A 14,325-nucleotide genomic window follows, 5' to 3' on the forward strand; every position below is an offset into this window, starting at 1 on the left:
AGGAGGGGCTCCGTGCGGTAAAGTACGGTACAGTCCAATCTTTCATTGTTAACACAATTGATGTAGAGGGGTCTGGCGAGACTGGTCACCGGGATGTTGAACCTGTTGATGAGAGAGGCCAAAATAAAATTTCCTGCAGATCCGGAATGCAAGAAGGCCATAGTAGAGAAGGAGAAGGTAGAGGCAGATATCCGCACAGGCACAGTAAGGCGTGGAGAAGCAGAGTTGACATCAAGAACTGTCTCACCTTTGTGCGGAGTCAGCGTACGTCTTTCCAGGCGGGGAGGACGGATAGGACAATCCTTCAGGAAGTGTTCGGTAACGGCACAGTACAGGCAAAGATTCTCCATGCGGCGTCGTGTCCTCTCTTGAGGTGTCAAGCGAGACCGGTCAACTTGCATAGCCTCCACGGCGGGAGACACAGGAACGGATTGCAGAGGACCAGAGGAGAGAGGAGCCGGGGAGAAAAAACGCCTCGTGCGAACAAAGTCCATATCCTGGCGGAGCTCCTGACGCCTTTCGGAAAAACGCATGTCAATGCGAGTGGCTAGATGAATGAGTTCATGCAGGTTAGCAGGAATTTCTCGTGCGGCCAGAACATCTTTAATGTTGCTGGATAGGCCTTTTTTAAAGGTCGCGCAGAGGGCCTCATTATTCCAGGATAGTTCGGAAGCAAGAGTACGGAATTGTATGGCGTACTCGCCAACGGAAGAATTACCCTGGACCAGGTTCAGCAGGGCAGTCTCAGCAGAAGAGGCTCGGGCAGGTTCCTCAAAGACACTTCGAATTTCCGAGAAGAAGGAGTGTACAGAGGCAGTGACGGGGTCATTGCGGTCCCAGAGCGGTGTGGCCCATGACAGAGCTTTCCCAGACAGAAGGCTGACTACGAAAGCCACCTTAGACCTTTCGGTAGGAAACTGGTCCGACATCATCTCCAAGTGCAGGGAACATTGTGAAAGAAAGCGACGGCAAAACTTAGAGTCCCCATCAAATTTATCCGGCAAGGATAGTCGTAGGCTGGAAGCGGCCACTCGCTGCGGAGGAGGTGCAGGAGCTGGCGGAGGAGATGATTGCTGAAGCTGTGGTAGTAGCTGCTGTAGCATCACGGTCAGTTGAGACAGCTGATGGCCTTGTTGTGCTATCTGTTGTGACTGCTGGGCGACCACCGTGGTGAGGTCGGCGACAACTGGCAGAGGAACTTCAGCGGGATCCATGGCCGGATCTACTGTCACGATGCCGGCTGGCAGGAGGTGGATCCTCTGTGCCAGAGAGGGATTGGCGTGGACCGTGCTAGTGGACCGGTTCTAAGTTACTACTGGTATTCACCAGAGCCCGCCGCAAAGCGGGATGGTCTTGCAGCGGCGGTAGTAACCAGGTCGTATCCACTAGCAACGGCTCAACCTCTCTGACTGCTGAAGATAGGCGCGGTACAAGGGAGTAGACAAGAGCAAGGTCGGACGTAGCAGAAGGTCGGGGCAGGCAGCAAGGATCGTAGTCAGGGGCAACGGCAGGAGGTCTGGAACACAGGCTAGGAACACACAAGGGAACGCTTTCACTGGCACGATGGCAACAAGATCCGGCGAGGGAGTGCAGGGGAAGTGAGGTATACATAGGGAGTGCACAGGTGAACACACTAATTAGAACAACTGCACCAATCAGTGGCGCAGTGGCCCTTTAAATCGCAGAGACCCGGCGCGCGCGCGCCCTAGGGAGCGGGGCCGCGCGCGCCGGGACAGGACCGACGGAGAGCGAGTCAGGTACGGGAGCCGGGGTGCGCATCGCGAGCGGGCGCCACCCGCATCGCGAATCGCATCCAGGCTGGAGGCGGTATCGCAGCGCACCCGGTCAGTGGATCTGACCGGGGCGCTGCAGAAGCGAGGATGTTGCGAGCGCTCCGGGGAGGAGCGGGGACCCGGAGCGCTCGGCGTAACAATAGAGACATGGAAGTGCAGGATCTCCTCCTCTGTGTGTACAGTGTATAGAGACATAGAAGTGCAGGATCTCCTCCTCTGTGTGTACAGTGTATAGAGACATAGAAGTGCAGGATCTCCTCCTCTGTGTACAGTGTATAGAGACATAGAAGTGCAGGATCTCCTCCTCTGTGTACAGTGTATAGAGACATTGAAGTGCAGGATCTCCTCCTCTGTGTTTACAGTGTATAGTGATATAGAAGTGCAGGATCTCCTCCTCTGTGTGTACAGTATATAGAGACATAGAAGTGCAGGATCTCCTCCTCTGTGTACAGTGTATAGAGACATAGAAGTGCAGGATCTCCTCCTCTGTGTGTACAGTGTATAGAGATATAGAAGTGCAGGATCTCCTCCTCTGTGGGTACAGTGTATAGAGACATAGAAGTGCAGGATCTCCTCCTCTGTGTACAGTGTATAGAGACATAGAAGTGCAGAATCTCCTCCTCTGTGTGTACAGTGTACATAGACTTAGAAGTGCAGGATCTCCTCCTCTGTGTGTACAGTGTATAGAGACATAGAAGTGCAGGATCTCCTCCTCTGTGTGTACAGGGTATAGAAACATAGAAGTGCAGGATCTCCTCCTCTGTGTGTACAGTGTATAGAGACATAGAAGTGCAGGATCTCCTCCTCTGTGTGTACAGTGTATAGAGATATAGAAGTGCAGGATCTCCTCCTCTGTGTGCAGTGTATAGAGACATAGAAGTGTAGGATCTCCTCCTCTGTGTGTACAGTGTATAGAGGCATAGAAGTGCAGGATCTCACCCTCTGTGTGTACAGTGTATAGAGACATAGAAGTGCAGGATCTCCTCCTCTGTGTGTACAGTGTATAGAGACATAGAAGTGCAGGATCTCCTCTGTGTGTACAGTGTATAGAGACATGGAAGTGCAGGATCTCCTCCTCTGTGTGTACAGTGTATAGAGACATATAAGTGCAGGATCTCCTCCTCTGTGTGTACAGTGTATAGAGACATAGAAGTGCAGGATCTCCTCCTCTGTGTGTACAGTGTATAGAGACATAGAAGTGCAGGATCTCCTCCTCTGTGTACAGTGTATAGAGACATAGAAGTGCAGGATCTCCTCCTCTGTGTACAGTGTATAGAGACATTGAAGTGCAGGATCTCCTCCTCTGTGTTTAAAGTGTATAATGATATAGAAGTGCAGGATCTCCTCCTCTGTGTGTACAGTATATAGAGACATAGAAGTGCAGGATCTCCTCCTCTGTGTACAGTGTATAGAGACATAGAAGTGCAGGATCTCCTCCTCTGTGTACAGTGTATAGAGACATAGAAGTGCAGGATCCCTCCTCTGTGTTTACAGTGTATAGTGATATAGAAGTGCAGGATCTCCTCCTCTGTGTGTACAGTATATAGAGATATAGAAGTGCAGGATCTCCTCCTATGCGTACAGTGTATAGAGACATAGAAGTGCAGGATCTCCTCCTCTGTGAGTACAGTGTATAGAGACATAGAAGTGCAGGATCTCCTCCTCTGTGTACAGTGTATAGAGATATAGTAGTGCACGATCTCCCCCTCTGTGTACAGTGTATAGAGACATAGAAGTGCAGAATCACCTCCTCTGTGTGTACAGTTTATATAGACCTAGAAGTTCAGGATCTCCTCCTCTGTGTGTACAGTGTATAGAGACATAGAAGTGCAGGATCTCCTCCTCTGTGTGTACAGGGTATAGAAACATAGAAGTGCAGGATCTCCTCCTCTGTGTGTACAGTGTATAGAGACATAGAAGTGCAGGATCTCCTCCTCTGTGTGTACAGTGTATAGAGATATAGAAGTGCAGGATCTCCTCCTCTGTGTACAGTGTATAGAGACATAGAAGTGTAGGATCTCCTCCTCTGTGTGTACAGTGTATAGAGACATAGAAGTGCAGGATCTCCTTCTCTTTGTGTACAGTGTATAGAGACATAGAAGTGCAGGATCTCCTCCTCTGTGTGAACAGTGTATAGAGACATGGAAGTGCAGGATCTCCTCTTCTGTGTGTACAGTGTATAGAGACATAGAAGTGCAGGATCTCCTCCTCTGTGTGTACAGTGTATAGAGACATAGAAGTGCAGGATCTCCTCCTCCGTGTGTACAGTGTATAGAGACATAGAAGTGCAGGATCTCCTCCTCTGTGTGTAAAGTGTATAGAGACATAGAAGTGCAGGATCTCCTCCTCTGTGTGTACAGTGTATAGAGACATGGAAGTGCAGTATCTCCTTCTCTGTGTGTACAGCGTATAGAGACATAGAAGTGTAGGATCTCCTCCTCTGTGTAAAGTGTATAGAGACATAGAAGTGCAGGATCTCCTCCTCTGTGTTTACAGTGTATAGAGATATAGAAATGCAGGATCTCCTCCTCTTTGTGTGTACAGTGTATACAGACATAGAAGTATAGAATCTCCCCCTCTGTGTTTACAGTGTATAGAGACATAGAAGTGTAGGATCTCCTACTCTGTGTGTACAGTGTATAGAGACATAGAAGTGCAGTATCTCCTCCTCTGTGTGTACAGTGCATAGAGACATAGAAGTACAGGATCTCCTCCTCTGTGTGTGTACAGTGTATGTAGACATAGAAGTACAGGATCTTCTCCTTTGTGTGTAAAGTGTATAAAGACATAGAAGTGCAAGATCTTCTCCTCTGTGTGTGCAGTGTATAGAGACATATAAGTGCAGGATCTCCTCCTCTGTTTACAGTGTATAGAGACATAGAAATGTAGGATCTCCTCCTCTGTGTAAAGTGTATAGAGATATAGAAGTGCCGGATCTCTTCCTCTGTGTACAGTCTATATAGACATAGAAGTGCAGGATCTCCTCCTCTGTGTGTACAGTGTATAGAGACATAGAAGTGCAGGATCTCCTCCTCTGTGTTTACAGTGTATAGAGATATAGAAGTGCAGGATCTCCTCCTCTTTGTGTGTACAGTGTATACAGACATAGAAGTATAGAATCTCCTCCTCTGTGTGTACAGTGAATAGAGACATAGAAGTGTAGGATCTCCTACTCTGTGTGTACAGTGTATAGAGGCATATAAGTACAGGATCTCCTCCTCTGTGTGTACAGGGTATAGAGACATAGAAGTACAGGATCTCCTCCTCTGTGTGTATAGTGTATAGAGACACAGATGTGCAGGATCTCCTCCTCTGTGTGTGTACAGTGTATAGAGACATCGAAGTACAGAATCTCCTCCTCTGTGTGTACAGTGTATAGAGACATAGAAGTGCAGGATCTCCTCCTCTGTGTGTACAGTGTATAGAGACATAGAAGTACAGAATCTCCTCCTCTGTGTGTACAGTGTATAGAGACATAGAAGTGCAGGATCTCCTCCTCTGTGTGTATAGTGTATAGAGACACAGATGTGCAGGATCTCCTCCTCTGTGTGTGTACAGTGTATAGAGACATAGAAGTACATAATCTCCTCCTCTGTGTACAGTGTATAGAGACATAGAAGTGCAAGATCTCCTCCTCTGTGTGTATAGTGTATAGAGACATAGATGTGCAGGATCTCCTCCTCTGTGTGTACAATGTATAGAGACATTGAAGTGCAGGATCTCCTCCTCTGTGTGTATAGTTTATAGAGACATAGAAGTGCCGGATCTCCTCCTCTGTGTATATAGTGTATAGAGACATAGAAGTGCAGGATCTCCTCCTCTGTGTGTATAGTGTATAGAGACATAGAAGTGCAGGATCAACTCCTCTGTGTGTACAGTGTATAGAGACATAGAAGTGCAGGATCTCCTCCTCTGTGTGTACAGTGTATAGAGGTATAGAAATGCAGGATCTCCTCCTCTGTGTGTAGAGTGTATAGAGACATAGAAGTGCAGGATCTCCTCCTCTGTGTGTAAAGTGTATAGAGACATAGAAGTGCAGGATCTCCTCCTCTGTGTGTAGAGTGTATAGAGACATAGAAGTGCAGGATCTCCTCCTCTGTGTACAGTGTATAGAGACATAGAAGTGCAGGATCTCCTCCTCTTTGTGTACAGTGTATAGAGATATAGAAGTGCAGGATCTCCTCCTCTGTGTGTACAGTGTATAGAGACATAGAAGTGCAGGATCTCCTCCTCTGTGTGTACAGTGTATAGAGATATGGAAGTGCAGGATCTCCTCCTCTGTGTGTACAGTGTATAGAGATATGGAAGTGCAGGATCTCCTCCTCTGTGTGTACAGTGTATAGAGATATATAAGTGCAGGATCTCCTCTTCTGTGTGTACAGTGTATAGAGACATAGAAGTGCAGGATCTCCTCCTCTGTGTGTACAGTGTATAGAGATATAGAAGTGCAGGATCTCCTCTTCTGTGTGTACAGTGTATAGAGACATAGAAGTGCAGGATCTCCTCCTCTGTGTGTACAGTGTATAGAGATATAGAAGTGCAGGATCTCCTCTTCTGTGTGTACAGTGTATAGAGACATAGAAGTGCAGGATCTCCTCCTCTGTGTGTACAGTGTATAGAGATATATAAGTGCAGGATCTCCTCCTCTGTGTGTACAGTGTATAGAGATATATAAGTGCAGGATCTCCTCTTCTGTGTGTACAGTGTATAGAGACATAGAAGTGCAGGCTCTTCTCCTCTTTGTGTACAGTGTATGGCAGGCACCATAGAGTTTAGATCCGTCCACCAGCTCTGGGAGAACTGAAAATAACAAATGAAGTCTAAAGAGAAGAAATTTGCTTAAAAAAAATGTATATATATCAATAAACAAATTATATAATGGTCAGAAATAGTGTTATTTCTCATGTACTCACAGAGCAGCTGCTCCTGAAAAGTAACCCAACACAAGTGGTACACTTTAACCCTTAAACTGTTGTAACCTCAGTGTATGCTATTATTCACCCCAAACACTTTGCAGGGGTGCAGCACTTGTTAGAGGCACAAACTTAATAGCTGGTTGTTTCTTCTTCCAACACATTTGCTCCAGGTCTTAATTTGTTTGTTTACATTCACACTTGACATATAAGGACAATCCCAGAGATTTATTCTTAGCCTGGTACACATCACCATTAATATTCCTATTCCATTCTTGGCTGGCTACTTTGGGTGTTTCCCTCACATTCCTTGCACAGCAGTTCCCTCCGGCTTCTGTGAAGTTCTTCCAGTCTATTGCAGTTGTATCAGACATAGATGTGTGTTCCGTACATTAAAAGTGTGTTCCGTACATATCAACTGGCTCCAGAAAGTTAAACAGATTTGTAAATTACTTCTATTAAAAAATCTTAATCCGTTCAGTACTTATGAGCTGCTGAAGTTGAGTTGTTCTTTTCTGTCTAAGTGCTCTCTGATGACACGTGTCTTGGGAACTGTCCAGGGTAAAAGCAAATCCCCATAGCAAACCTCTTCTACTCGAGATAAGCAGAGAGCACTGTTGTCAGACAGAAAAGAACAACTCAACTTCAGCAGCTGATAATTATTGGAAGGATTAAGATTTTTTTATAGAAATAATTTACAAACCTGTTAAACTTTCTGGAGAAAGCTGATACATATATATATATATATATATATATATATATATATATGTGTATATATATATATGTATGTATGTTTTTTTCCTGGAATACTCCTTTAAATAAAATGTTATTACAAAATGCAATTCCAGAGACAAACCACGGCGCTGTTTCTGGATGAAAATAAGTTCCCCATTTTTCATACCCTATTTTTAATCTCTTCTCAGTTCCTTATAAGACTTTGTAGATCTTGTAACAAAGCTGGTTACTAAGACTGCAGAAGTTAAGAGACTTGTCAACAACAAGAATCGTAAAATATATTTCTTTAAAGTAAATAAATGGGGGAGAATTCATGAAATATTGTACTGCAGCCCCCCTCATAGACGTTTATGGGAAGTGTGTAAACAACCAGGATTTTTACTGTTCTAAACATCAATACACACAGTTACAGTACCTCCCTTATAGCCATCTAAATAGGGGGATGGGGGACTCCCATATTCTCAATATACGAGGGTCTCAAAGATGGGAATAGACCATTATTTTGGGAATAATAAGTCCTCTGGGTAAAACTGCACACCTGATCTACCTGGATTCTTAGTTTTATTGTAAAATTTCCTTATGCTGAAAAATTACACAATAAGTCACAAATAAAACAGACAATACAATAGTTTTTTTTATTTTATTTAACAGGGTATCATATCAAAAGCAAAAAATTATAAAAAAAACAATTCTTAAAGGAACATTCCAGAGAAAACGGATTCATGATGTTATCCCTAGTGCAGGAGCAGAGGAGAGGTGCACAACACGGATTCATGATGCAATGTTCTCTGCACTGCCCCCTTAGGTCAGCAATGCGTATAACACAATGGATCAATTTTGTGTATAAAATGTATTTAAAGCATAGCTCTGGTAATACACTTAAAATTCATGTAGGTTATGTATCTCAGTGTGTAAAATTTCTAATCTGGAATTAAAAATTGAGCACCCTCTGCTGTTCATTAGCTTCATTCAGGCTGCACATTCCATTCATTTCACTAGGGGGCACTAGGAGGAGACCACAGCCCTTTACTTCCTCTTTCCAATGATATGTTGAGAGAGGTACTGACAGAGATCTATAGATGAAATAACTTATATAATTTACCCAAAAAGGAAATGGCAAGCTGTGTGTCACATGAACATATAAAGCCCTGTGATTACAGCAGCCTCTGCACTGATTCACATAGGCAAGGGCTTGTTCTCTCTCTCTCTCTCTCCTCCCCTAAGGGAATCAGAGTGAAGGAGAGATCTGCAGAGCAACCAGCTGCTCAAAAAGGGAAAGACTTCACAGATCATTGATCATGAGCCATGGGATTACAGCAGCCTCAGCGCTGATTCAATTAGGCTCTTGTTCCTTCTCTCCTCATCTTAGGGAATCAGAGTAAAGGTTTGGATCTGCTGAACAAACAGCTTCCCAAGAAAAGTAAGGCTCCACAGGTCATTGACCATGAGGATCTAAGAGCCATGTGATTACAGCAGCCTCAGGAGTAGGTAACAAGCGTATTACAAATATTAGCAAATAGCACAGATTATATGAGTGTGCAAAAGGACACCTTTCCATGTGGTAGCCTTCTGGTCGCCATCTTAAAGCTTATGAAAAAGTCCCTCAAAGTCGGGCCACCCACAATGACATGAAGATGGCAATGACGGTTAGAATGGAGGCTGAGGGGATGGACGCCGAGTTGCAAAGGTCAGTATAACAACACGAAGGGGTTGTAGTCACCTTCACGCCCAAATATGTGGTCTCAGATCCTTCCAAACAGTTTGTGGGTGATGAACAAGACTTCTTCTTCAAGTAGGCTTCACCTGCGAAGGCCCAGAGATAGGAAAGAATGGAAAATGTAAGAAAAACACCTGAATGTCACCACATCGTTCAAAATCCTATGAAGGGTGACATCCCCCAATGGCATATTATGGGAGTAGATCATATTAGGGGGTCTGTGCTTGGTCTCATCTCCTTTGCTATTAAGCAGTGAGGAGCTGGGATTCACTCTACAGAGGAAAGACATTACTGGCAAACAAGAGGTGGAGAACTGACCCGGGGGTCAACAACTTTAGTGTCACCATTGGGCGATGGGTAGGGTTGCCACCTGGCTGGTATTTTGGCCACTCTGCCGGTATTTTTATATTAAAAAATACCGGCAATGCAACGGCAGCTACTTAGGCCGGAATGTCTGTTGCATCTGTTTTTTTTAAGAAAAAAATGTATACGTTTTTAACTTTTCACTCCATTATGAAAAAAGTTTCACTTGTTTGATTGAAATTCCAAGAAAAAAACTGTGAAAAGTTAAAAACCGTATGGTGCAAACCGGATGGAACGGTACACACATACAGTTCTGTACGGTTCCCATTGACTCCAATGTTAAAAAAAAGTATACGTTTCATTAAGGTTTTTCACCCGGACCAAAAACCGTGGTAGGCTACGGTTTTGGGTACAGGAAAAAAAGCTGACAAAACCGTACAGGGTGCAAAATGGACACAACCTGTTGCATCTTTTGTCATACGGTTTTCAATGGAGAGTCAATGCATACGGTTTTCTATACGGTTCCGTACAGTTTTCAAATTGAAAATGTATACGGGAACTGAATAGCAAAAACGTGATGTGAACCCGGCCTTATCCAACCAATCCTCCGACTCCCGGAATGTTGCACCATAAACTATAACAGTGTTTCCCGACCAGAGCGCCTCCAGCTGTTGCAAAACTACAACTCCCAGCATGCCCAGACAGCCGTTGGCTGTCTGGGCATGCTGTGAGTTGTAGTTTTGCTACAGCTGGAGGCACTCCTGGTTGGGAAACACTGACCTATACTATATACTACTATATAGTCCAACATGCTGGGGGTTGTAGTTTTGCAACAGCTGGAGGCACCCCTGGTTGGGAAACATTGACCTATACTATATACTACTATATAATCCAACATGCTGGGAGTTGTAGTTTTGCAACAGCTGGAGGCACCCCTGGTTGGGAAACATTGACCTATACTATATACTACTATATAATCCAACATGCTGGAAGTTGAAGTTTTGCAACAGCTGGAGGCACTCCTGGTTGGGAAACATTGACTTATACTATATACTACTATATAATCCAACATGCTGGAAGTTGAAGTTTTGCAACAGCTGGAGGCACCCCTCGTTGGGAAACATTGACTTATACTATATACTACTATATAATACAACATGCTGGGAGTTGTTGTTTTGCAACATCTGGAGGTCCGTAGGTTGAAGACCACTGCTATATACTACTATATAATACAACATGCTGGGAGTTGTTGTTTTGCAACATCTGGAGGTCCGTAGGTTGAAGACCACTGCTATATACTACTATATAATACAACATGCTGGGAGTTGTAGTTTTCATTTGGGGAAGCTGCTGAGCTGTACAGGCTGTATCAGGGCATGCTGGGAGTCGTAGTTAACTAACTGCAACTCCCAAATTTTATTTTTTTTAAAGCGATCAAAAAGTCACATCAAAACAAAAATGGTCCTGTTAAAAACTATAGATCGGGGCACAAAAGACAAGCTCTCATACAGGCTGTATAAGGAGAAATAGAAAAGTTATAGGGGTCAGAATAGGACAAAATTTCCCCGGCATATGTGTATCCTGTGATGTTACGCATATATAATTAATTATGCAAATTAGCATGGCCGGTATTGTTTTGCAAGAAAGATGGCGACGCTACTGGAAGAGATGAGTCACTTGTGCTCCACGAGATCCTACAACAATTACAATAGAGAGATGTGCTGTTACCTGTCTGGATTGTCTCTGTCAGACAGACTTCTAGTCCTGCACAGGTGGTTTTAGAAGGAAAAGAACAAGCGCCATAGCCACAAGTGTAACATTCAAGAGCATCGCCTAGGAGAGGAAGAATGCAAAAGAATGAGATATATATACACAGTACACACAGCAGTGCCATCTCCTCATACACTACTCCAGGGGTCCTCAAACTTTTTAAACAGGGGGCCAGTTCACGGTCCCTCAGACCATTGGAGGGCCGGACTATAGATTAAAAAAATAGAAATAAAGTATGAACAAATTCCTATGCACACTTATATATCTTATTAGTGGACTACCCCTTTAAGTATGCAGCACAGTACCCCCCACATTTGATAGGCAGCATAGCCCCCCCCCACATTACGTTGGCAGTATAGTTCCCCCCACATTTAGTTGGCAGTATAGTTCCCCCACACTAGGTTGTAGTCCCCCCCCCCCCCCATTTAGTTGGCAGTATAGTTCACCCACATTAGGTGCAGTATAGTTCTCCCACATTAGGTGCAGTATAGTTCCCCCCATTAGGTGCAGTATAGTTCCCCCACATTAGGTGCAGTATAGTTCCCCACATTAGGTGCAGTATAGTTCCCCCACATTAGGTGCAGTATAGTTCTCCCCACATTAGATGCAGTATAGTTCTCCCCACATTAGATGCAGTATAGTTCTCCCCACATTAGATGCAGTATAGTTCCCCCACATTAGATGCAGTATAGTTCCCCCACATTAGATGCAGTATAGTTCCCCCACATTAGATGCAGTATAGTTCTCCCCACATTAGATGCAGTATAGTTCTCCCCACATTAGATGCAGTATAGTTCTCCCCACATTAGGTGCAGTATAGTTCTCCCCACATTAGGTGCAGTATAGTTCTCCCCACATTAGATGCAGTATAGTTCCCCCACATTAGATGCAGTATAGTTCTCCCCACATTAGATGCAGTATAGTTCTCCCCACATTAGGTGCAGTATAGTTCTCCCCACATTAGATGCAGTATAGTTCTCCCCACATTAGATGCAGTATAGTTCCCCCACATTAGATGCAGTATAGTTCTCCCCACATTAGATGCAGTATAGTTCCCCCACATTAGATGCAGTATAGTTTCCCCACATTAGATGCAGTATAGTTCTCCCCACATTAGGTGCAGTATAGTTCTCCCCACATTAGATGCAGTATAGTTCCCCCACATTAGATGCAGTATAGTTCCCCCACATTAGATGCAGTGTAGTTCCCCCACATTAGGTGCAGTATAGTTCCCCCACATTAGGTGTAAATTACTTCTATTAAAAAATCTTAATCCTTCCAGTACTTATTAGCTGCTGAATACTACAGAGGAAATTATTTTCTTTTTGGAACACAGAGCTCTCTGCTGAATCTCTCTGCATGATGTCAGCAGAGAGCTCTGTGTTCCAAAAAGTAAAGAATTTCCTCTGTAGTATTCACCAGCTAATAAGTACTGGAAGGATTAAGTTTCTTTTAATAGAAGTAATTTACAAATCTGTTTAACTTTCTGGCACCAGTTGATTTAAAAAAATAAATAAAAAATAAAGTTTTCCACCGGAGTACCCCTTTAACTAAGACTCCCAAGTCTGTTTCTATGTCAGTCGTCCCAAGTGTTCTCCCATTTAATACATAATCCCAGCTCGGATTTTTCCTCCCCATGTGCATTACCTTACATTTATCAGCGTTGAACCTCATCTGCCCTTTCCAGCCCAAACCTCCAACCTATCCAGGTCCATTTGTAACAGTGCACTGTCCTCTATTGTGTTGACCACTTTACAGAGTTTAGTATCATCTGCAAAGACTGCTACTTTACTATTCAACCCCTCTACAAGGTCATTAATAAATATATTAAATAGAACCGGACCCAAGACTGACCCCTGTGGTACCCCACCAGTAACAGTCACCCAATCAGAATAAATACCATTAATAACCACCCTCTGTTTCCTATCACCCTCTGTTTCGCAAAAAAAACCTAAACTATTTACATACAACGGAGGTCAAACTAACAGGTTTATAATTCCCGGGGTCACCTTTTGACCCCTTTTTAAATATTGTCACCACATTTGCCATGCGCCAGTCCTGCGGAACAGTCCCTGTTACTATAGTGTCCCTATCATATTCTACATAGCTGTACATAGTATAATTAAAACTGTAAATGCTTTAATAGAACATATTTAAGCATCATAATTACAATATATAAAAATAACAATAATAGAAAATTAATAAATAATGACAAAATAATAAGAAAATAATAATTCTGATGATAATAATACTGATTATAATCTAATTAGAACACAAAAAACAGTAGTGATCTATGTTGCAGGTGTGTCAGCTAGTGCATGCACATAGGATTAGGAATATCCCAATATACACACATATACACACCCATTAGTAATACCCTATATACACACACACACACATATTTGCATTTACCCCAATGGCAAGCCAGTATAGTAAAAAAGGTCAGTGCAATCCACTTGTTCATGGCTGGTTGTTCAGTCTCAGTGTTGTCGGATCTGTGATTTTCCTCCCTTTTCGCCCCCCACTTCTCTGTCTCTCAGTTTTATGGGAAAGGTTGTCCTTAAAATCTCCTCCCCTCTCTCCTCCCCTTTCATATTCATAAGCTACACAAAATGTCCTTATCTTTGGGAAAAACTCTTCTGGGCCGACAATAGATTAATCTGTATTAATTTGACATATAATTTATCATGGTGCATGTGGTATACATGTTTTTTTTTTATTATTTTTTTTTTTACTCAGTTTACGTTGCGGTGTATTTGGCGTTACGGGGACTAATTTATAGAAAAATCATACAGCCTTTCATGAATTTTTTGGGAGAAACATCAGTGATAGTGATCAAAACCTGTGTAGAGGAAAAGTGATGCAGTTGCCCATAGCAACCATTCAGATCGCTTCTTTCATTTTACAGAGGCCTTTTTTTTTTAAATTAAAGAAGCAATCTGATTGGTTGCTATGGGCAACTGCAGCACTCTTCCTCTACACAGGTTTTGATAAATCTTCACCTATATCCTTAGTCTAAACTTCTTTATTCCTTTAATATAAACTGAAAGAGGCACTGTCATTCTTAAAAACTTTTCATATATTGCAGGACACA

The 14,325-nt window shown here is 43.4% G+C and overlaps 1 protein-coding gene across 1 annotated transcript; it reads right to left on the minus strand.

Moving 5' to 3' along the window:
* Positions 1-8,064: 8,064 nt before the first annotated feature.
* LOC130290789 (prostate stem cell antigen-like) lies at positions 8,065-13,753 on the minus strand. Its single transcript, XM_056538861.1, has 3 exons — positions 13,644-13,753; positions 11,190-11,294; positions 8,065-9,244 (listed from the first exon to the last, which is right to left on the minus strand). The coding sequence occupies exons 1-3, from the start codon at positions 13,693-13,695 to the stop codon at positions 9,045-9,047; spliced, it is 357 nt and encodes a 118-aa protein (XP_056394836.1). The 5' UTR covers positions 13,696-13,753; the 3' UTR covers positions 8,065-9,044.
* Positions 13,754-14,325: the final 572 nt, after the last annotated feature.

Source organism: Hyla sarda, chromosome 9 (assembly GCF_029499605.1).
Source record: "Hyla sarda isolate aHylSar1 chromosome 9, aHylSar1.hap1, whole genome shotgun sequence".
NCBI classification, from domain to species: domain Eukaryota; kingdom Metazoa; phylum Chordata; class Amphibia; order Anura; family Hylidae; genus Hyla; species Hyla sarda.